Raw genomic sequence first — 23,814 nt, forward strand, 5'->3', positions numbered from 1 at the left:
GTGCAAACGCGGCTCGACAGCGTCACCGTGAACACAAGACATCCTTTCAGAGTCATTTCAAGACAAATTTCATTAAGTTTTTTTTGGGGGACGTTTTTTGACTGAATGGCAGCTGGGAAAGCAGCAGCCGAGCCGAAAAACAGATCTCTTTTTGTTTGGGATGGATTGGCATGATGCCAGATGACAGCACGGAGGGTCTCTAGGTTGAAATGAATCTGAGGCTACGTTTAGACGGAGGGAGTCTGAACAGAAACCGCAAAAGTCGTCTTACGGTTTCACTTTTAATTTTGCGTTTAGACTATCGTTTTGGGATGGAATTCTCTGTGCAGACGAGGCTGTAACGACTCCAGACGACTGAGCCCCGCTGTCACACGATTGGCGCATATGTCACTAGGGATGGGAATTGATAGGATTTTATCGATACGATTCCATTATCGATTCTGCTTATCGATTCGATTCTTTATCGATACCCTTATCGATACCTGATCAATTTATAATTTACATAAATAAATTGGAAATGCAACAGAACTACATTTACATTTACATTTAGTCATTTAGCTGACGCTTTTATCCAAAGCGACTTACAAGTTCTGTACGACAAGCCATCAGGAAGGGCACAACTCTATCAGCTGAGCAACAATGTTCATTAAAGTGTTGAGTGCTACAGTGTAGGTTAGTTTATTAGGACAAGTGCATGACAGTACGGTTAGTTAGGGTTAGATATATATTTTTTTATTCAGATAATGGTTGAAGAAGTGCGTCTTTAGTCGACGGCGAAAGATTGGACGTGTTTCGGCTGTCCTAACTGGGGTGGGTAGTTCATTCCACCATTGTGGGGCAAGGACTGAGAATAGGCGACTTCTCTTTGATGACCCTCCCGGAGCTTGGATAGGAGTAGGTCTGAGGCGGCCAGAAGATGCAGAGCGTAGGGGTCTAAGCTGGTTAGAATAACAACATGCAACTTGACATTTCTGATTGTCATTTATTGTTGAGCCCCCATGTCAGAAAAATACAAAAACTGTAAAAAATAAAACATTAACTATAGCCTACACTTAAATAAAATAATGTATTTGAGATTCTCTTAAAATGTATTTATTTTTTTATTCTTAAACTAATTTAATCTATTGAATAAGAGGTCGTTATTCCTCCGACTTCTGTCTCACACACACACACACACACACACACACACACACACACACACACACACACACACACACACACACACACACACACACACACACACACACACACACACACACAGACACACAGACAGAGACAGAGCTCCCTCCCCGGGCCCCTGTCCTATAAGTTATTGGCTTGTGTTGCTACACGGACACATTTGTATGTTGCACCACCATGGCTTACAGTGTAGACTTGTAAACAAACACTGCGGCTCTTATTATATGTGAACTAAAGAGTACAAGGTTTACACAACAGCCCCCACCTGCTGCTTTATTGTATTTGTACCTGTACTCTCCGCTGTCAGCTGTTTATCTCTCTTTGTGAGCTTGATTAAATAGCGTTAGCTCACGTTAAATAGCGTTAGCTCCGCGGCTAATTTTAGCTCACCCTGACCTAAATCAATGACTAGGTTCTAAAGCATTCAAGTAGTTTTCACTGCACATAGAAGTAGCCAAACAGTGGGAGCATTTCGGGAGCATATTACCAAAATCCAGGCAATTTCGAGCCCTTAAGGAATCAAATAAGTCTGCCATGGCTACATGCTAACGCTAACGTTGTTTTGAAAACCTGGCAGCGATAAGGGAATCGAAAGTCACGGGAGGCACACGGTTCCAGGCATCGGCCAATTAGGAACGTTGGGAACCGGTTTTCGATTCCCATCCCTATATGTCACGTGACGTGCTGTGAAGACCCGCCCTACTCTGCCTCTGATTCGCAGACTGTGGGTGGGGGAATGTGATTGGACCAAAGCAGAGTCACTCACAGACAGTGGGTCCAGTCACGCCGCGGGACAGATTCTTGTGTATTTAAAAGTACTGCCAATGTAGCCTTCAGGTGATCACCATGGATAGAATCAGACATGCTTTGTTTACGCTTCTAGGCTACTGGCGCACGCCTGTGATGTAAGCAGTACACGCGACGAGAGCCTTGACAACCCTTTCGTCATCGTTTTATGCGGTTTGACAGTTTAGATGATAGCGCAAAGGTTTATCGTTTCTAGGAATTCCACCCTGGAAGGTAGTCTCACTTTTTTGCGGTTTCACCCCACGTAAAAACACCGTTTCCGTATAAACGAAAGGCACACCCGAAAAAAAAAAATTGCGGATTCACCTGCTAGCGTTTCCGTCTAAACGGGGCCTGAATCATCGTGTAACGACTTGTTCTTCAATATTGGTGCCGGTGGTCTTGGCTCAGCGCCACGTCCTCGTTTTGCGGCCGTTTCTCGTCTCTGTCACCCAGCATGGTCCAATACTAGCCTACAGCCTTGATTGATTGATTGATTGAATTGGATAATTAACTGATCTTAAAAACATGCATCTGAAGCAAGCCTCTCACCAAGAGGACCTGCATAGGATTGCATTGAAAAATTATGAGTTTGTATAGAATAGAATAGAAATACTTTAATCATCCCGAGGGAAATTTGGCACTACAAATGGCTCACAGGGTGGGAGGGGTTGTCCCTGATGCTTAGCAAGGCTCCTCCTCTCCGCCACCACCGCTAGAGAGTCCAGCTCCACCCCTACCACGTTACTTTTTCCACTCTGGATGGTGTGACGCTGGCAGAGTGTGCCCCGGGCGGCGGCTGAACCTCCACGTCACCCTTCAGGCGGGTCACCGAGGTCGCTGCTGATGTGATAGTGTTTGGTTGAGTCGCCCCGCCCCCCTGGCACGCTCCTTGTTCTTCTGGTTGTTTGAGTGGCCCCGCCCCCCTGGCACGCTCCTTGTTCTTCTCTTGTTGTTTGAGTCGCCCCGCCCCCCTGGCACGCACCTTGTTCTTCTCGTCTGTGAGGTGTTGGGTGGGGAACACTGTACAGCTGTACAAGCAAAACTGTACATTGGAATATTGACAAGACCATACTTGGTAATTTACTGTACATTGAAGGGGGTTGTGTTAGGACATTTACAGGGGCCAGTTTCGAATTGCAGTCTCCCGTAGGTGTTCTTTGAGAGTGGTTTTGAAAGTGGGTAGTGATCCACATTCCTTTACAGCTTTAGGTAGGGCGTTCCACATTGATGTGGCATAATTGCGAAACGTGTTTAGTCCCTTGTTTGAGCCGAATCTGGGTTTAACATGATTTGTAGAGCTCCCTCTGGTGTTGTGATCGTGGTATTCACTGACCTTTGGGAAGTATTTTGTCATGTACATGGGTACCTTGGTCGTATAGTGTATCTTGTAGACCAGGCCCATTGCCAGTTGCTGTACTCTGACGTCTACTCTAAGCCATCCTAGGTTGTCAAAGTGGGCAGGGGTGAGGTGGGTTCTGGGGTTCAGGTCAAGTAGTAGTCTGACCAGTTTGTTTTGAGATGTTTGTAATTTTGTTTTTAGCGCCTTTGAGGTGCTTTGGTACCATGGGGTGCACGCATAGTCGTAGTACCCTTGACATCATCAGTCAACAACACACAGAATGATCCGATAGAACTCTGTCCCAGAGTTAACATGTTTGACTAGCCGGTCTCTGAGGCAGACAGAGGGATATCTGTGTGTCTGAGACCGTGAACACTACCGGTAAATCAAGAAAGTTCTGCCTATCATGAGACTGGAGGGGATTTATTCTTAAGCTTCATTAATACAGTCAGTCAAAGGACGGAGAGAAAAACATTGTCTCAGACGGAATGACTGAGCTGAACGACGCCACCGCCTCAGTCATCAGATGTTATCCCTTTCACTGCGACACTACAGAAGGTTAACCCTTTCACTGCCACACGACAAAGGGTTAGCCCTTTCACTACCTTCTGTAGTGTGGTAGTGAAAGGGTTAAGGTATTTCCCTCCCTATCAGATAATATCCTCAAGATCGATGGCAACGGAAAGGGATTGATGTCCTTTTTATAAATTTTGTACTGACTGTGAAGATAGCTGTGTTCAAGAAGGCGTATAAAGCTACAATGAGCCGGGTGAAAGATGACAGATGAAAATAAGCCTTGCAGATCTTTTCACAACCCATCATAACTCCAAATAAATTTAATTTGCCTCTCAATATTCTACAAACATTACAAATATTGAAGCTATCCCATGTCAAAGACTAAGACAATACACGTCGGACCAAAAAGAATCACTGCAATCACAGATTTGTGCCTTTTAAATTTTTTTTGTGCATTAAAACAGCCTCACCGTTTGCTTTTTTGTGTTCCAGGCAACGCTGGATTCCGTCCGCATTTCCCCGCTCGCTTCGAGCCCACGGGGGATGAGGGGCCGAGGCGGATCGAGGAGGAGCGGGACGGGGTGGAGGAAGAGCACAGGGTGGAGGAGAGGTCCCAGGAGGAGGCGGCAGCGAGCGTCGAGGCCCAGATCGGTCGCAAGCTGCGGGAGATCGGAGACCAGTTCCACCAGGACCATCTGGACATGGTAAGACGAGCCCCGTGAGGCCACGAGGGGAATTACACTTCTACAAATGTTAGACTCTACCTAACATTATGGTTAAAAAATGTGTTGGGCTATTCATAAAATATAGCTCTACACACAGGAAGTGTGCAAAGATATATTTTTGAAAATGTTTGTTTAAGTGGGTAAAAAAAAAACATTTGTTTTTTCTCTATGGGACATGGAAATGCTCACTATCTCAAAACCCCTCTGAACATAGATAGAGCCTTATCATTCCAAGCTCACTAATTACATCATAGCTCGTTCCGAGCTCACTAATTACTTCATAGCTCATTCAGTTATCTGAATTTGATCTGTACCACTAAGGGTCGGTGACTGATTGATTGATTGATTGAAAAGTTTATTAACAGATTGCAGAATGGGTACAGTACAGTACAGCTAAGTTAATAAGGCAAGTCTCTCTAGTCTACGCTCTCTCTCTCTAAGCCTAACCTCTTGACCTCGTGACCCGTGTTTGTGTGCCACGTGTTTGTGTGTACCCAAAGAGCTGAAAGCAAACCCCCCTAATGAGGAAGTCAGAGACACGAGCGTATACTTTCATATGTATGTACTCTCTCTCTGGCACATGGCCTCAAAGTGTGCCCTGCTACACATGAAGTCACACTAGAAGAACAACCACGTTGCCTCGGAGAGAAGAAAAAGGAATGTCCCGTCACAGAGTCTGCTGAGCGAGCAGGCGGTTGTGACTTCTCCCAGTGGCCTCAGGCTGTAGCTTCAAGGACACAAGATCAACACTTGTTAGTAGTTAGGGTGACGTGGGGGGGGGGGGGGGGGCAAGGCTCATGGGCTGCCGGGAAACAGATGACGGATGTTTCCTTTTGATGGCGTTTAGTGCCGTGTGGCAAGAGCTGAGAAGTAACGTGTGCCCAGGTCAAAAGTGTCTGTTGTGATAATAACGTGTGAAAGGGGTTTGCATTGCGTGTATGTTTGTTTTAGGGACGGGACTTTCTATTCGAAAATTCGTGTTTTATAATATAGAATATTCGCCCCCCCCCCCCCCCAAATGAAAATGTATGTATATATATAAAAAAAATTATACACATTTCTTTTTTTTATTATTATTTTCTTATCAGCTGACCGACAATAAATCAAAATGACACCATTCACCATCGTAGCCTATAACAACAGCATTGCATTGGCCTATCAACCGGCTTTAATAAACAAACCGAAACAGTAGTTTTTAAACGTTTTTTTTACAAAACAAATATTCGATTGTAAAAAAATGAAATCGATCTTAACTCTTTCAGTGCCCAGCAGGGGGCGCACATTTAGTGCTTGAATGCCCACCATCCACTTCAATGTTAACGTTAATATCGCCTAATCTATGTTTTAAATTATGGCTATGTGTCTAATCTGCCCGTCGCTTATCAATGACTCATTTCCAGTCAACATTGTCGAAGCGGATTGTTTTTTTATCGGTTCATTTCCGTTTTATAGCATTTTGAAAAGCCCTCGTTTTCAAGGGGGGAAAAAAGATTCTGTGATAAACGCCCTGGAACTGGAATATTCTAGAACGTTGTAATTTTTCGGCCTATTTATGAATAGTTTTCAAATAAACGCTAGATTATCGATAGTATGTGTACGTATGCACGCTGGTGCCGCAAGCTGAAAATCGATTCTCTTAGTTCCTGATCGCTCGCACAGCCACACAGCCAGATCACACATAGGGGAAAAGCTTATATCTCCGTGAAAACAGGTCTGATTATCCTTAAAATAGATTCCTTACCTGAGATCAGATGGTATCCAAAAAGATTATTCCAATCGCCATTCCAAAAATCTATCCTTTTATTGATCCAATGCTACGTACTGTAAATACATATTACACTCATCCATTTTCATTGAGTCCATTCCAAAAGGGTGCATTACCATCTGGGAGACGATAGGGGGCGCTTCTTTCACATCTGAGCGCCTGGTGGGGCTGGTTTACCAACGGTAGACTCGGTTGATGAAATATGAATTCAGATCGCTAATAAAAAAATAAAACGATATTTCTCATCGTGGGCACTCAATGGGGGGGGGGGGGGGCTGATAACACGAGTTATGTCGTGATGGGCATTCAAAGTGTTAATAACAGAAACGACTATTAGAATTTTCGAATATTCTGCCCCATCCCTAGTTTGTTTATGTGTGTATGTGTGTGTGTGCATGTGTGTGTGTGCGTGTGCGGTAATGTGCCCGTCAGCTTTTTCTTGTCAATGGAAGCAGTGAACATGTAAGGATGATTGCACATGTACGCGTGCGACAAGGTTCAAAGCCACCCACTGCCACTCTGTAGCATTCTGGGAGAAGAAAGGAACCATATATACGTTTTGCCAGCTGGAGTCCATAGCCCACACAGGATCAAAATAGCCTGTGGCACTGTTTCCAATCTGGGCCAATCAGGAAAGATAAAACATTTTAAAAGAAGAGCCCCCCCATCCATCATAGATCGTCACAGATTAAAGATTTCACTATGATGTCACGTGCCTTCATAGGGAGATCGTGGAGATATTCTTACAAAAGCCACACTTAATTTCTACTCATAACTTTCACCACAGCCGCTCTGACACTTTGTCAGCTAAGTTACACATTAACGTGCAGAGAGCAAGCCGCGCTACCTTGTGTGTACAGTGGATGTTCTCCTAGCATAGCAACCAGTAGCTACTAGCTAGCTGCTAAGGCTAATCACTGATGATAATGGTTATCTAATGTTTTACACACAACGAGAACCATTTTTACATGTTATAATACAGCTTTAAATAAGTCATGATGACTCTAGCACAGCTATTAATGTCTGGAGTCGTGACCCTTAGCTTGTGCTTTTTCTGTGTACCGGAGCCAAGGAAAGTTATCGGTCCATGTTTTTTTTTATTTTTTTATTTTTTCTCTTTTTCTCCGCCTGATATTCAATTTTTTCTCCCCATCCCAATTTAGTCATTATGCCAATTCCCCCCCCCCTCCCCTACCTGGTTGTTGTGCGCATGTTCCTCCTACTGGTCGGTACAAGGGAACCCTGAAGTCCACCACATGCTTCCTCCGACACATGTGGAGATTCACGTTAGTCACGTCTTTCTTGAACTTTGTTAATAATAATAATAATTAAAAAAAAGCCATAGTGGGGGAGGAGGGACGTCCAGCTCCTTATCTACTACTGTATGTGTTCAGCCGCGGGGTCTGTGTGACAAACAAGGTGTGGCTGATAAGCGGTGCAAAGTTCTACTGTAGCTAATGGTTACAGAAATGGGGGAGAGCGAGACAGAGGGAGACTGTGTGTGTGTGTGTGTGTGTGTGTGTGTGTGTGTGTGTGTGTGTGTGTGTGTGTGTGTGTGTGTGTGTAGTAGTATTAGGTTTGTGTACTTGTACTTTTACTCAATTACATTTCAGAGAAAGAAAAAAAACTTTACATTTAAAAGGCAGACCTACAAAGTAAATCTCGCAGGTCCAACCATTTTAATTTGTATATTTGTTTCTCTGGCTGAACTAACGCTAACGTTATTAATCCTGCTGCCGCATTTTATTTAAAAACAGCCAATCAAATCCCCATCAATGGAAAATGAACCCGCACATACCCATGCTGATTGGTCCTTGTGCATGACTAGAAAGCGGGGATCTTTGATTTGATTAAACACCTGCTATCAGAAGAATAGACAGTCAGAGTGACAAGCTACAGAAGACGGCCACAAACGATATAGTATGAGTGATGAAGAGGACGAAACGGAACATTTCATTGCCCGGACGGAATAAAGGGTTGAGTGTCTTGCCTGCTGAGCTGCAGTAGGCATCAGACCACAACGGAGCCACACAAACCAAAATAATATGAGGCAAAATAGAGCGAGATGCATGTTGTCACCTACACTTATCACATAGTGATGATTATAGTTACAGTGCCTTTCTGCCATTTAGCTAATGCTACACTCACTCAGCATCGCCAGCGACTTGGAGTAGCTTACTATCAGTCGCTTGCAATGGACATAAATTCCTGGCCGCTTTCACTGCTTTGTTTTCTTTTGCATCATTCAGCTATTTTGTGATCTGTACTCCCACTAAGGGTTGGTGACTGATAAGGCAGTCTCTCTACGCTCTCTCTCTCTCTAAGCCTAACCTCTTGACCTTGTGACCCGTGTTTGTGTGCCGCGTGTTTGTGTGTACTCAAAGAGCTGAAAGAACAACCCCCCCTAATGAGGAAGTCAGAGACACGAGCGTATATGTACTTTCATATGTATGTACTCTCTCTGGCACATGGCCTCAAAGTGTGCCCTGCTACACATGAAGTCACACTAGAAGAACAACCACGTTGCCTCAGAGAGAAAAAGGGATCTCCCGTCACAGAATCTGCTGAGTGAGCAACCGGTGTTCTCTGCAATGTTTGTTCGCCCCTTATTGCAGAGTTGCGGGTCGCGGGGGACAGCAAGTCACAGAACATGTTAAAACTACCGAGCCTGGAGCACAGACCTCAGTGCTGCTGAAACGAAACAGAGAGAAGAGAGAGAGAGGTTCAGAGAGAGAGAGAGAGAGAGAGAGACAGAGAGAGAGAGAGAGTGAGAGTGAGAGGTTCAGAGAGAGAGAGAGAGAGAGAGAGAGAGAGAGAGAGAGAGAGAGAGAGAGAGAGAGAGAGAGAGAGAGAGAGAGAGAGAGAGAGAGAGAGAGAGAGGACGACGTTCCACTGTCAAACATCTCTGCCCAAAGAAGCAGTAAACTAACCGGTGCTTCCTTTATTCATATTATTTTCCCTTATTAACATATTGAATAAATAATAGTATATTATTGTCCCCCCCCCCCCCCCCCATATTTCTTTGTCTCTTTTATAAATAAGAACTGAAAAAATAAGAAAATAAGTTGAAGTTGCATAATTCATCAAATGTAAACGTGTAGATTTGGTGGTGGATGTTCCGGGGGGGGGGGGGGGGGGGGGGGCAGCTCTGCGTAGACTCGCCTAGCTGTTTATACCCGAGTCTAAAAATAGAATCTGACTCATGCTCTCACAGACGCAACCAGTAACGTGACAGCTACCCACAATACCTCACACGGCCCACTGACTGCATCTGTGTGTGTGTGTGTGGTGTGTGTGTGTGTGTGTGTGTGTGTGTGTGTGTGTGTGTTGTGTGTGTATGCAAGTTTTGCTTTGTGTGTGTGATTGTGTGAAAGACAAAGAGAACACGTTTTAAATGTTTTTGAGTGTCGGTACAGATAATGTTTTTTGAGTGTTCAAATAATAGGGTATAATACCAAATATTTTCGGTGTGTTATACTTATTTTACTTATCCTTCATAACATCCATGGTGTGGATTTCTGCTATTGCTCTTTTAGCCAGTCCCCTGTGTGTGTGGTGTGTGTCTGTGTGCGTGTGTTCTGTGTGTGTGCGTGCGTGTGTGTGTGTGTTTATGTCCGCCCATTGTGCACACACGATGAGGTAACCAGGGAGATGTAGGGAGGGCTCTCGTGGTAAGAGGGAGTGGTTGTGGTTTAGGTCTTATCTCTCTTAGGTAGGAGGAGAGCGTGCTAGCCTAAGCTGTTGCTGTGTTCTGTTCCCAAGTATAGACAATAAAACAACTGTCATCAGTTATTGGTAGGGATGTCCGATATTACCGGCCTACCGATATTGGCATAAAAATGTGATATCGGAAAATATCGGTATCGGTTTTCAAAAAAATTATTATTATTATTATTTTTTTTACATTTATTTAACCTTTATTTACCCAGGCAAGTAAGAACAAATGATTATTTTATTTATTGTCAAAGTATGGATAATGTGTTAATTACACGACAAGAGACATGTAATGTTAATTACCTGAAATGATTCCGTTTTGGGGGGGGGGGGGGGGGCTGCATATATCGGTATCGGTTGATATCGGTATGGGAAATTGAGTTGGACAATATCGGTATATCGGTATCGGTATAAAAGCCAATATCGAGCATCCCTAGTTATTGGCGCTTCTCTGTTGACCGGAAGGGGGAGAGTGGGGCCAAGGGAGTTCAGGGTCCGCATGGCGGTGGGGAAGAAGCTGTCCTTGAAGCGGGTGGTTAGCGAACTTAGCGCATACCTGAGGGCAGGGGCTGAAACAGGGGGTGTGCTGGGTTGTGAGTGGTCCTTAGCAAGCCTACCCACTAGGGATGCCCCCCGGACCCCGGTTTTAAACGGGAACCGGTACTATATTAGAAAATACCGGAGTATTTATAAGCTCTGACGTCCTCGGTACTGCTATCGATACTCTAGAGAAATTATTATTATTATTATTATTATTTAAAAGTTGCGAACGATCCTCTCTGTCTCTGCACGAGAAGCGAGCCGCAGCCAGCGAGTCAATTATTACACACACTCCTCGCGAGTCGCTCGCTAGTGCTACACATAGACATCCGGGTACTACATACGGGTACTCCTTAATGAAAGTGCCCGACGCCCCGTGCTATAGCGCTCTGCACACAGACAGCAGCTCTGCATGCACGGAGTCGTGATCATGGCGGATAGAGCGAAGCGTTCTAAAGTATGGATATACTTTACAAGGGTCAATGCCGACAATGCACGTTGCCACAAGTGCAACAAAACATTTGCCAGTAAGGGTGGCAATACGAGCAAATCAATTTATCAAAACATCTGTTGGCAAAACATGATATTAGTGTGCAGAAATGCGCGTATTCGACTGCCTTGCGCGCAGTGTTCCATCTGCATCCACTGCAGCCGTAACCGTAAGCCAAGATACGGAGTTGCTAGGCTAATAACGAATATTACAAATAGGCTAATAAACAAAACAATTGTTTAGCTACAAATACTACAATCTAAACTTTTTATAGATCGTCAAGCTGAGGCGTCAGCCACTATGTCCCAGGCCAGTGAGCCCAGGGCCACCACACATCCTCCTCTACAGTACCTCCCTCCACCACCCAAAGTCCTTTCTCCCTAGCAGCTAGAGGAAGGATGACAGAGGATAGGGTGAACCAGTGTCACAGTTCTGTTAGCCTTTTGCATTTGTTGTTTATTATAAAAAGTCTATAATTCAGAGTCAGACACATTTAAAACATTGTTGCTGCTGTTGCTGAAGAAATTATATTAATTTATTATATTTATTTATAAAGTTATATAAAAGAACATTGCTGCTGCTGTTGCTGAAGAAATTATATTTATTTATAATACTTATTTATAAAGTTGTATTTATAAATAATAAAGCAATGTTGATTCTGTTCTTAATTAATTGTCTTTTTTTCTTGCAAAAAAAGAACCAAAAAGAACCGATAAGAGTATCGATAAAGTACCGAACCGTTAAGCAGTATCGATAAGAGTAGTAGTATCGATAAAATCCTAACGATACCCATCCCTACTACCCACCCTGTACCGTGCCGTGTTGCCTGTATGCTTCTCCGTCACACACCAGACCTGTGACTGAATGGAGTTGGGAGGTTGGAGGATCAAGCAGACATTGGTTGCTGAGACTCTAGTATCGCCTCTCTGGCACCCGTTTACAACAACACAGAGGTGCCAGAGTGAACCTCATAATGTAATTTATAGTTGATATATAATATCTATGCATTAAAAATCGAGTTGTTCTTTGTTACATTCATATTGTGCTGTGAGAACAGTCGGAACACAGTTGTGTTTGCAGTGGATCCGTTGTCATTTGACATTATTGTTGTATTTGTTCTTGCGAAGGAGGATCTTCATGCATAGTGACTCCAGTGGTCTAGTTGACATATTACCCACCAGCCACCGTCAGCACGCACCCAAGTATCTCAAAGTTAACACAGTAACACTTTGAGTGCCAACCACGCTATATGTCGTTAGTTCATGCCGACCGTTGAGTGCCAGCGACGACAAATTGCGTTTTTTAGTCGTTTTTAAAATGACTGCTTTTTTTTTTATTAGCGATTTGAATTCATATTTCATCAATCTAGTCTCACGTCAGTGCTGCAAACTCTCTCTGAGCTCCATTGGGAAAACTACCGCCCCCTATCGTCTCTTCCTGTTGTACTGCACCCCATTGGATTAGACTGAATGAACCACATGGGGGGGGGGGGGGGGGGGGGGGGGGGGTCCAGTTTCCTCATTTTACTTCTCGGCAAGCCATCCGATGAGATCCAAGTCATTGCCGAGCCGCAAAACAGCGTGAATACATATTTCCAGTACCAGCGCTGAATCAATAAACGCGATCGATATTTGGAATGGCGATCAGGAATTGGAATAATCTTTTTGGAGAACATCTGATCTGAGGTAAGGAATCTATTTGACCAGTAGGGATAATCAGAGCTGTTTTCACAGAGATATCAGTGTGTGTGTGTGTGTGTGTGTGTGTGTGTGTGTGTGTGTGTGGTGTGTGTGTGTGTGTGTGTGTGTGTGTGTGTGTGTGTGTGTGTGTGTGTGTGTGTGTGTGTGTGTGTGTGTGTGTGTGTGTGTGTGTGTGCGTGCGCTGATCAGGAAATGAGAGAATCAAGTTTTCAGCTCGCTTCTCTAGCGTGCATAGTACACATACTATCGATAATCTAGCGTTTATTTGAAAACGATTCATAAATAGGCCGAAAAATGACAACGTTTTTTTGTGTATTCCAGAATATTCCAGTAAACGGCGTTTATCACAGAATCTTTATATTTTCCTGAAACTTTCAAGAAAACGAGGGTTTTTCAAAATGGTATAAAACGGAAATGAACCGATTAAAAAAACAATCCGTTTGGACAATGTTGACTGCAACAAGTCATTGATAAGCGACGGGCAGATTAGACACAGCCATAATTTAAGACAGAGATTATGCGTTTAGAGCGCTATCATTGAAGTGGGTGGTGGCCTTCAACAGGGGTAAGGCGCACCGCATGGCTGGTAATCAAAGTGTTAAAGGTAGAATCTGTAATGTTGTCGAAAACAGTGACCTCTAGGCAAAATAGCCCTTCTTGTTACTGCACTTTGTTTACATTGATTTTGGTTTTGTTCTGATGTTTGGGTTGGATTTAAGAATGTCTAGGGGAGGGGTTGCTACTGCTGGCCACACCCCAGGCTCTGGGGAGGAGTCACTACTGCTGGCCACACCCCAGGCTCTGGGGGAGGAGTCACTACTGCTGGCCACACCCCAGGCTCGGGGGAGGAGTCTACTGCTGGCCACACCCCAGGCTCTGGGGGAGGAGTCACTACTGCTGGCCACACCCCGGGCTCTGGGGGAGGAGTCACTACTGCTGGCCACACCCCAGGCTCTGGGGAGGAGTCACTACTGCTGGCCACACCCCAGGCTCTGGGGGAGGAGTCACTACTGCTGGCCACACCCCAGGCTCTGGGGGAGGAGTCACTACTGCTGGCCACACCCCAGGCTCTGGGGGAGGAGTCTACTGCTGGCCACACCCCAGGCTCTGGGGGAGAGTCTACTGCTGGCCACACCCAGGCTCTGGGGGAGGAGTCTACTGCTGGCCACACCCCATGCTCTGGGGGAGGAGTCACTACTGCTGGCCACACCCCAGGCTCTGGGGGAGGAGTCACTACTGCTGGCCACACCCCAGGCTCTGCCCAGAGAGGTTCACAGTATAATAAGTTACTAAACTCCAACTCCACACATTAGACCAAAACAAAAAAGGTAAACAAAGCACAATACCAAGCAGGGCTCTTTGGCCTAGAGGTCACTGTTTTTGATCATGGCATTACAGATTCTACCTTTAACATTTTAAAGTAGTCTGGGATTATGACAGACAATGATAAGCCCAGGGGCAAGATTGTCCGTTTTTAGCTCTTTAGACCATCTTGGTTTCCCTCTTCTTTTAGACACATATATATATTATATATATATATATATATATATATTATATATATATATATATATATATATATTATATATATATATATATATATATATTATATATATATATATATATATATATATATATATATAAAATAAAACGACCAAACAATAATACCCAGCATCCTAACCCACCCAAAAGGAGAGCATAAAGACGGGATCCCTTGTGGAGCAGTCGAGAGTACTGTTTAAATAAGGACCGCAGTGTAGAATTAAGGCAATTAAGGACAATTAAGGGTTCGTTTAGTGGCGCTGGTTCAGTTCAGTTCAGTCTGCTAGCGCGCCATCAAAATAGCCTGTGGCGGATGCTGATTGCTGGGCTGGTAGAGAGAGCCGTCCCTCTGCACGCCGAAAGCAGACGAGAGACGAGTGAGAGAGAGAGAAAGAGAAAGAGAAAGAGAGAGAGAGAGAGGAGAGAGAAGAGTGAGAGAGAGAGAAATAGATAGAGAGAGAAATAGATAGAGAGAGAGAAGAGTGAAAGAGAGAGGAGAGAGAGAGAGAGAGAGAGAGAGAGAGAGAGAGAGAGAAGAGAGAGAGAGAGAGAGAGAGAGAGAGAGAGAGAGAGAGAGCGACGGAGGGAGAGAGAGCCCTAATGAGAGATTGGAACTGGCAGAATGCTTACGCAACCGGCTGCAATATCTGAACCGGGCTCCTTATGAAACCAGCGGGAGATTTTGCTGGAGCAGAGAGATGAGAGGAGGAGGAGAGGTGCAGCAGGAAGCCGGAGGAACGGGAGGAGGGCGGCCTTTATCCGTTTGTAGTCCACAAGGAGCTGCCCCCCAGCCCCACCCCCACCCCAACCCAAAAGTGACAGAATTGGGGGAAGGCATCTTTGAGTGAGCTTTGAGTTTCACCCTTCTGCCTTGTTGTGCTAATTATTCAGCTGACTTATCCATTATAGGAGGGGAGGCTATGTGATGAAATACAGGGAGCGTTCTCTGAAAGCCCACAATCATCGCCTTTGAGGATGTTTTGTTTGTGTGTCTGTGGTGCGATGCACTTGTGTCTAAACTCATGATGTGAAGGGCGGAGGCAGCCCAGGTAGGGGTGGTGACAGTGTTGTGTGTCAATTCACGGCTCAGCCCCCCCCCCCACCCCCACACACACAAACACACACACACACATTATGCTATTTATTAACCCTTGCTTTATTTGCCCCTCTCCCTTCCATTTTCCTGCAGTATCATTGTTGTATAGTACACACCCTATATATATACTGGATTGTGTGTGTGTGTGTGTGTGTGTGTGTGTGTGTGTGTGTGTGTGTGTGTGTGTGTGTGTGTGTGTGTGTGTGTGTGTGTGTGTGTGTGTGTGTGTGTGTGTGTGTGTGTGTGTGTGTGTGTGTGTGTGGTGTGTGTGTGTGTGTGACGGTGTGTGTGTGTGTGTGTCAAATATGACATGAATAGTATTATTAGCATATGGATACTTTTAATATACATACCACTTTGCTTCCAGTTCTATATCTCTCATTCCCCACAACTTAAAAAAAAAGGATAATCTCTGTCAGCCTCATATTTCATATTTCCTAATCCTTGGTTGTTTTCATCAAACAAGCCTACTGCAGCAGTTTTCATGCCTCCTTTTTAAGTCTATTTCCCTTACTTTCCTTCCACCATTGCTGTTACTTAGGGGGCGTGGCGATCTCATTACAAAATCAAAAGTTAGGCGGGGAAAATGACCTTCAGTACAGTGTAACAAAAAAGAATTCTCTTCTCTAGGTCTAATTTTTTTTCTTCTTCTTTCAGTTTAACTGGTGGTGTAGTTATGCTACTGCTGTTAGTATAATGTTTAAGACAAATCTAATTAGTTTACGACTTTGAAATAAACGTTTATTTGTATGAGGCAAACCAAGCTGTGTAGTATATAATCTATGATTACAGCTCTGCAGTAGGGCTGGCTGGGCCATATGGAATAAAAATATATCACAATATTTGTCTTAGTTTTGACAATATAACAGTATTTCATGGTATAAAAAAGTACAAAATTTTATTTAATGTAGAATGAAAACATTTAATGCATAAAGAATCAAACGTCAAATCAAATTGTGACCTCAAATTCAAAATGTTATTGATAGTGTCAATGTAATGAGTCTAGGCAGCACAGTGCATAAGAGGTAGTAAGATAAAATGAGCATAGAACTGACATGTGAATTTGACAGGAAGTACATAAAAATAGGCAGAATAAAAAAGAATGCAGCCAAAATACTGATAATTTTGTGTCTTAACATTTGAAGAGTTGGCCTCCCTGATATCTCGGTTAAATGCTTGAGCAAAGAGATATTTAGCGAGTTGGTTTCCCTGATGTTTTTGGGTAATTAGTTCCATAGTTTTGGGGCGTAGTTGACAAAGGCTGCATCACCTAACTTCTTTTGAGTGTTTCTGGGAGCCTCTAATAGCCCAGCAGCTGATGATCGCAGCGTTCTTTCTGGCCTGTCATTTATTAGAGTGTTGACGATGTAGCTAGGTCCCTGTCCATTTAGCTTTGTATGTAAGGAGAAGGACCTTGAAGTCAATTCTAAACATTACAGGAAGCCAGTGTAAAGTAGCTAAGACTGGACTAATGTGCTCATCCATTTATTTATTGCCAATAAGCAGTTGGTAATGGAGTTAAAAGCTACTGTATCATTTGGTTTTGCAGGTATGTATTGTGTAGCATCTGAATAGCTGTGGAAACCTACATTATGTTCTCTGATGATATCACCCAGTGGTAGCATGTAAAGAGACAAAAGTAAAGGACCTAGGCAACTCCCTTATGCAACCCCATAGCAGTTGTCATATTTCTCAGACATTTGGCCTCTTAACATAGACCTTCCTCCCTCTGATGTACGTTTTGAACCAGTTTAACACATAGTCTTAGAAACCAACCAGGTTTTCCAAGACGATTGATTAGAATATCATGATCAATTGTATCGAATGCTGCACTGAGATCTAGCAGGACAAGGATGGAGTCCTTATTCTCATCAGAGTTTAGTCTGAGGTCCCTGATTATTTTGGTGAGAGCAGTTTCAGTGCTATGATACTTTCTGAACTCTTGACTGAAATTCTTCTAAGATGTTATTCATCATTATTAGTGAGGTTCCAACGTGTGTGAGTGTTGGCTCCCCACCCAGTCCCTGAGGGGGTTGACATACCGTAGTGCTGTGTGTTTGACAGAAAACACAAGCTGCTGAGGCTGATGTGGAAACAACCACAGCGTGCAGGCATGCGGTCTAGAAGGCCGGGTTCATCTCTGTTCAGAGGGTCTTTAATCGATGTTACATCACAAAGAAATTGGGAAACGCCAAATCCTCTCTTCTTGAGGGAATATTGGAAATGTACATAGAGATAGCATTTTTTTTTTAATGTTCAGACAGTTTAAACTTGACAACATAAATATTCTAAATGGACCCACGTTTATATCAACAGCTGTATATGAGACTGTCTATATCAATGTGCATTTATCATTTGATCTTCACCTCAAATGATGCACATTTCAGTGAGAATCATAATGGTCTTTGACATTAATATCCTCTTTTTGTTTCTATTTCAGCTCTTGAGACATCAGAGAGACCACCTGCCCATCTGGATGCGCCTTACGATGGCCGTGTTTGGCTTCCTGTTTCCGAGAGAGGCCGTCGCCCCTCGCCTGAGAGGGGAGGAGAGATGAAGGGGATCCCTCAGGGTCCTACACATGGCCCCATGTTTATCTTCATAAATGAGGGACCAGACTTTTTAAAGATGGCACTGTAAGATGGAACACGGGTTTGGATTTTGTTTTGTTTTTGTAAATGTATACGAAGACGAGATGAAGAAGACGCTGGTCACCGCTGGACGGAGACTCAATTGCGATTTTCCTTTCGTTATTATTATTTTTTTTTGTTATTTTTTTGCATCTCCAAGAAGCCATTGTGTTTGAAGAGATATTTTCGAAATATTTGTAAGATGAACTATTTTGTACAGTAAATAGCTCTTTTTATTTGATATCTCAAGTTCTTGAAGGACCTCCATCAGTCCAGGGAATGCCTTATTCTCCCCTGCCTCAGTTCCTACTGGTTTGCATGAAGGAAATCATAAGAAAGGGATGAATTTAGGACTATAGGCCTCTTGTGGCGGACATGGACATTTCTGTGCTGAAGTTACTGACTCAAAAACCTTGACGACAGGCACATCTTTAATGTATTCTCTGAACAACAAACAAAACCTTGTACTTAATCTTTCCCGTTCCACTCTGATTTGTTTGAAAATGGTTGTCGTAAGATATTTTGCGGTGTTACACTAATTTCGGAAAAAAGGGCCAGTTGGATTTGTGTTTCACCAGCCTTCACAATAGATGAAGGGACATGATTCTCAGCCTGTTTCTCATTGGGGTCACCCACCCATCAACAATTTCCAATACCACTCATGTTGTTTGAAGGGGCTTTAAAGCTACAATTCGTTGATTAAAATCCTTTTGATTGAAAGGATAAATGCATGTATGTTTGAAATCATGTGTATCGAGGATCCTAATATAATTTGTCTGCTTTCAATCAAGTGACCTAGAGGCCAAAGGTTTCGACGTCGATTAAAAATCTATGTTTTAGCGTCAGTCTCGCGGTTCGTTGTCACACGATTATATCTGCGTTGTGCGCTAACTGAATCCAAATTTAGAGATTATTTTTAAACCAAATAACACGCACAAAATGTACTCGAGCCAAAACAAGTCTCACTTGATCGGGATCACGATCAGGGAACTGTGGAACAATCGGACTACTTGAAAAGCTTTTGATGAAATGTAATCATTTTTTCAGAGCTTTTTGAGGATTTCTTCCGCTGGCTAGATTGACAATCGTAACGGACGGCCTGAACACATTATATGCGTCAGTTCAGTTCACCATCAGGTCATCTTAGTTGCATCATGGATCAGCTGTGAAAGAAGCAATCGTGTTGTTATCAGCATCGTTGGGGACCACGGAGCAATATTAAATATTAAAGCCAGTGGAAGGAACAAAATAAATCTTAGGGATCGAATGCAATTTACAATCCAATTCACATGCATTAAGGGATTCAATTTCCTTAAGGGAAATGTCTTTTTTTCAATGAAGGCTACCTTTGGTGATGTCCTTCGTGATGAAATACATTTCTCTTTTTACTGTTAGCCCACAATGCACTTGTTTAGGGCTGGGAGGTATAACTGAATATGAAGGTACAGTATATATCGTCATGGATCCAAAGGTATAGACTTTCACTATATGGTCGCCCACAATGTATATCGTGATAAAATATACATATAAGTTAATATAATTTTTAAAAAGATTCCTTGCAGCAGTATTAAAACAAGTAAAAGAGATTCGACAATTTTGAATGAAACAGCACCACAACAACTGTACAACCGTACTACAAGATAAAGAAAAAAGATATCACATAATATAACTAAATATAATATGATATTTGGCCATATCGCCCTGCCCTACTCTTGTTACAGGACCATGATTTAGGTGTCAAGTTACAGATCAAATACATTTACAATACATTCAGACACAATCTAATAGATTTCTGCTGTTTTTTTGCATTCAATGTTGTTGTTTTTTTGCCAGTAGTTACGACTTGCTATTTAAAGCACTGATGGTGATGAACTAAAATATACGTCAAGTTATATATCAAGTTGAAACTACTCTGAGATTGTCATTTCTTGCCCATGAAAGTCTCTTTCGAAGTGCATTCTGACACCAACACTGCCAGTGCTGAAATCCACGTTAAAGAAAAGCTTTTGATCAACTCCCAAATCATGTTTTAATATTTAGTAAAACATTTTACGTTAAATAATTTAACGTCTTGTAACGACTGCCAAGATAAAGTGCAGCATTTCATAACACAACACAGCCACTGTTTTCTTCAGTTTTGTTTTTATCAATGTATGTATAACAGCAAGTAAATAAGGTCTTTGATTACATTTAATATGGTGTTAAAAATTCATCAATAGATAAATTGATAATATGAATATGTTTGAAGACACTGATGGTTTTTTTTTTTCGTTTCCCTTTCTTTATTTTTTATATTTTTTTAACCTTTTGTTGTGTTTTCTTAAGGGAGTAGCCATGAATCCTTTTTAACCATTTCACTACCACACTACAGAAGGTTAACCCTTTCACTACCACACTACAGAACGGGTTAACCTTCTGTTGTGGTTGTGAACGGGTTAACCCTGTGTCGCGTGTGGCAGTGAAAGGGTTAACCGTCTGTATTGTCGCAGTGAAAAGGGTCAACCCTTTGGTAGTGTGGCAGTGAAAGGGTTAACACCTGGAGCTCGTGATACTGAAGCCTGCTGAACATGTTTATTGTAGGGGATGCACTGCCACAGATACCGGTGTGGGATGTCGGTCCGATACCAGGGCTAAAATAAAGCATGTTAGATCTCTCTAATGGAGAACAAATAATTATTTTTCTCCAGTGATTTTTCTCTGGATCAGACAATTTGTAAAATTTAGGAATCTGTATTGGCAGAGAAAAAGTGGTATCGGTGCATCCCTAGTTCATCGGTGTGGTGAGGACTGAGGAGTTGGCACAGCGGGTCTAAATGTGTAACATTAGAGGTATTTTAAGATTGGCATACAGTAGGCGACACTGAACAAACACTGTCCGTTTTATCTGACTATTACCTCCTGAATGATTTTCACTCAACGTTACAGTCACAGGGAAATATTTGCGGTGAGTTGCGCGCTGTCGGGACATTTGTATATTTTGATAATTAGCCGAACCAAGAGATTGTTTCCTGCAAACACTGAACGCTGAGCCAGTTGGAAGTATAGTCGTGACTCACTCTCTTGCTCACTCTCCCCCCCCCCCCTCTCTCTCTCTCTCCCTCTCCCCCTCTCTCATTCTCTCTATCCTTCTTTCTCTCTCTGTTTATCAGGCTCCACGTTCAATTACTCCCAGTCCTTTTTTTATTTATTTCTTTTTATTCAATTTCATTTAGTTTGTTTCCTTTGAAGTAATTTATTCTAATTTATTGTGTGTATATTTGCTCAGTGCTACTGTACAGATGCTATCTCGATGTGTGCAGTCCGTTTCCTTCTTGTTGTTGATGCGTTCAGCAGTGAGTGTTTTTGCCTGTGTGTCGAGAGGTTTGGACCAAAGCCATGTTGCCGTGCCGTTTTTCTCACAAGCCGCGTGAGTCTTTTACAAACCCGAACAACAGACAATCAAATGTACAAAATGTGCCTTGTGAGCCCCTGACCACATGACCAGCCTGGCGTGATGATGATCTAAAGATGTTGGTCACCGCTCTCCTCGCTTCTCTGGGGGCTTCTCCAGATCCCAATATCATAATAGATACAATAGCGGGGGCACAAACATTACAGCATGTTTTTGCTCCCTCCCACGCAAAAAAAACGGTCAGGTTGCCAACAGCCCCGCCAGGCACAGGCTTAACCTTTGACCTCTCTCTACACACATGGCAAGGTTCACCCCCCACCCCAAGAACTCAATATCAGAAACGACTGTCTGCAAATCAACTGCACTGTAAAAACATTTGATACATGTATATTTTGCACCTCTTTTTACTCCTGCGCTGAACTTCCCCTCTAGACTCTTTAAATGTATTTTTAAGATCTGTAATATGCTGGATTTGCCTAGCCCCATCTAGGGTTCTGTGCTTTATGATCTATGATCTAGTAGGGCTGGGTTTATGTTATAAGGAGGAATGAGCCACCATGGTGCCCAGTATTATTTGTCTGTGGGTATGGGTTGTGTTGTGACTCAGTAGGCTTGATGTTGATGTCAGCCTATATTAGTTACCAACCAATGTTGCAACCCTGACTCAAGTGGAACATTTGTGACATGTTCAACCTTCAGTGTCTTGAATATCAAATTTCTTCAATCGGTTTTTTATGAATATATCCAAGAAAGAGTGCATCTTAACTGTAAAGTGCTGTGATTTGGTGTTTTTGTTTTTTTATACATAAGGAAACGCAGCTATCATTCGTACCTTTTTAAAAAGATTTATAGCAAATCAATTTTTCCATACCTTTTTGTAAAAAGAAACAATCATGATTTCTTGCTCTTTTTTTTAAGATTGCTTTTTCAATGTTGTGGCATTTTTTTTTATTATGACCAAGTCCGCTGTATCACTCTCAGTTCAAGGGCTTTTTTTTAGTTTTTTTTTCAATATATGTATATGGAGTAAAAATGCATGTCCAACATTCCTGAAAAATCTGTATCTTAAGGGTTTGAATGTAATGTAATCGAGCGGAGAGAAAAAAAAACACAATATCTCCTTGACGACACAAGCTGAACAATAGAGCTTCTGTTGAAACTCCCGCCGCGCCACGCCACCGGGAGTCCATTATTATTGTCTTCACCTTCACACGGCTTTTGTACTTAAGCGTTCAGAGCGGTCTCAAGGATTTCACACTCTCTGTGTATCCTTTGAAGTGAGACCCAGTCCCAAATGTAGCAGTTTTGTCGAAGCATTGGCTGCGTTATCTTTGAGACGGCTCTGTGCGTATACCGCACGGTTTTCAAGCAGCGAGGAACACGGGGGGGGGGGGGGGGGGGGGGTTGGTTTTTTTCTAGTGCAATATGCTGTACATAAGAGCTTGGCTCTGGAAATCTTAACAATTTCTCTGAATTTCCTTTGTTGTTTAAATGAGTACATTGCTGTTTTTTTTTTTTGTTTGTTTTTTTTCATTAAAAATTTTATGAACATTTCACATGACTTGTGTCTCCTTTCTAACCTGTTTTTACAGATGCCGTGTTAAAAGAACATTTACATAATGAAGATGTTTTTTTTTTAAAAGTGGAACACTTAAACATAACCTATATACATATATATATATATGACACATAGAAAACATGTTCGATCTCTCTAATAGACGATTTGTATAGTTTAGGAATCTGTAGTACCTAGTTCATCGGTGTGGTGAGGAGTTGGCACAGCGGGTCTAAATGTGTAACATTAGGTCTTTAAGATTGGTGTACAGTAGGCGACACGGAACAAACACTCCATTTTATATATACTGTATATACACATAGACAATGTCTCCCTAAGCTGGAAATCAGATCCTCAAGACTTGAATCAAGTCACACTTATTGGAGTTGGTCCATTGACAGTGAATTAAAGACCAACTTTATGGGCTCATAGGTTCAGGGTTGTTCCACTATTCACCGTCTACGGAGCAGTTCCTAGAGTTGTCTCTTGATGACATCATCATCACTAGAGTGTTGTCTCTCTGGTACTCAGCTTAAAGAGGCATTTCACAGTGCGGCTACGTGGTGCAGTGGGCAAGGCGCTCACCACGAATGCTGGAGACGCTGGGTTCGCCTGTTCGAGCCCAGCGCTCCACATTGCTTTCAGTTTAGCTGGTCGTCCGTACTAATACACATTGGCAGTATTAGGGGGTGGGAAACTGATGGGTGGGGATCGGACGTTGTGGACAGCGACTCCTACAGGTCGGTTGGTGCGCCTGCGCAGTAGAATCAGGAAGCGATGGGGGCGGCGCCCCTCCAAAGTGCAGACCCCTGACGCTGAAAGATCGCGCTGCGCAGGTGAAAAGAT

At 42.9% G+C, this 23,814-nt stretch overlaps 1 protein-coding gene across 2 annotated transcripts in view; it reads left to right on the forward strand.

Annotated features, from left to right (window-relative positions):
* Positions 1 to 22,784, forward strand: part of bmf2 (BCL2 modifying factor 2) — a 46,564-nt gene extending 23,780 nt beyond the window's left edge. For both annotated transcript variants that reach the window (XM_084313992.1, XM_084313991.1), the window contains exons 3-4: positions 4,316 to 4,527; positions 17,833 to 22,784. In XM_084313992.1, the coding sequence (XP_084170118.1) occupies positions 4,316 to 4,527; positions 17,833 to 17,949 (329 nt within the window). In that variant the 3' untranslated portion in view covers positions 17,950 to 22,784. The remainder of the gene's footprint in view (positions 1 to 4,315; positions 4,528 to 17,832) is intronic.
* The last annotated feature ends 1,030 nt before the right edge of the window (positions 22,785 to 23,814 follow it).

This window comes from Notolepis coatsorum (assembly GCF_963971535.1).
Source record: "Notolepis coatsorum genome assembly, chromosome: 5".
In the NCBI taxonomy this organism is placed as follows: Eukaryota; Metazoa; Chordata; class Actinopteri; order Aulopiformes; family Paralepididae; genus Notolepis; species Notolepis coatsorum.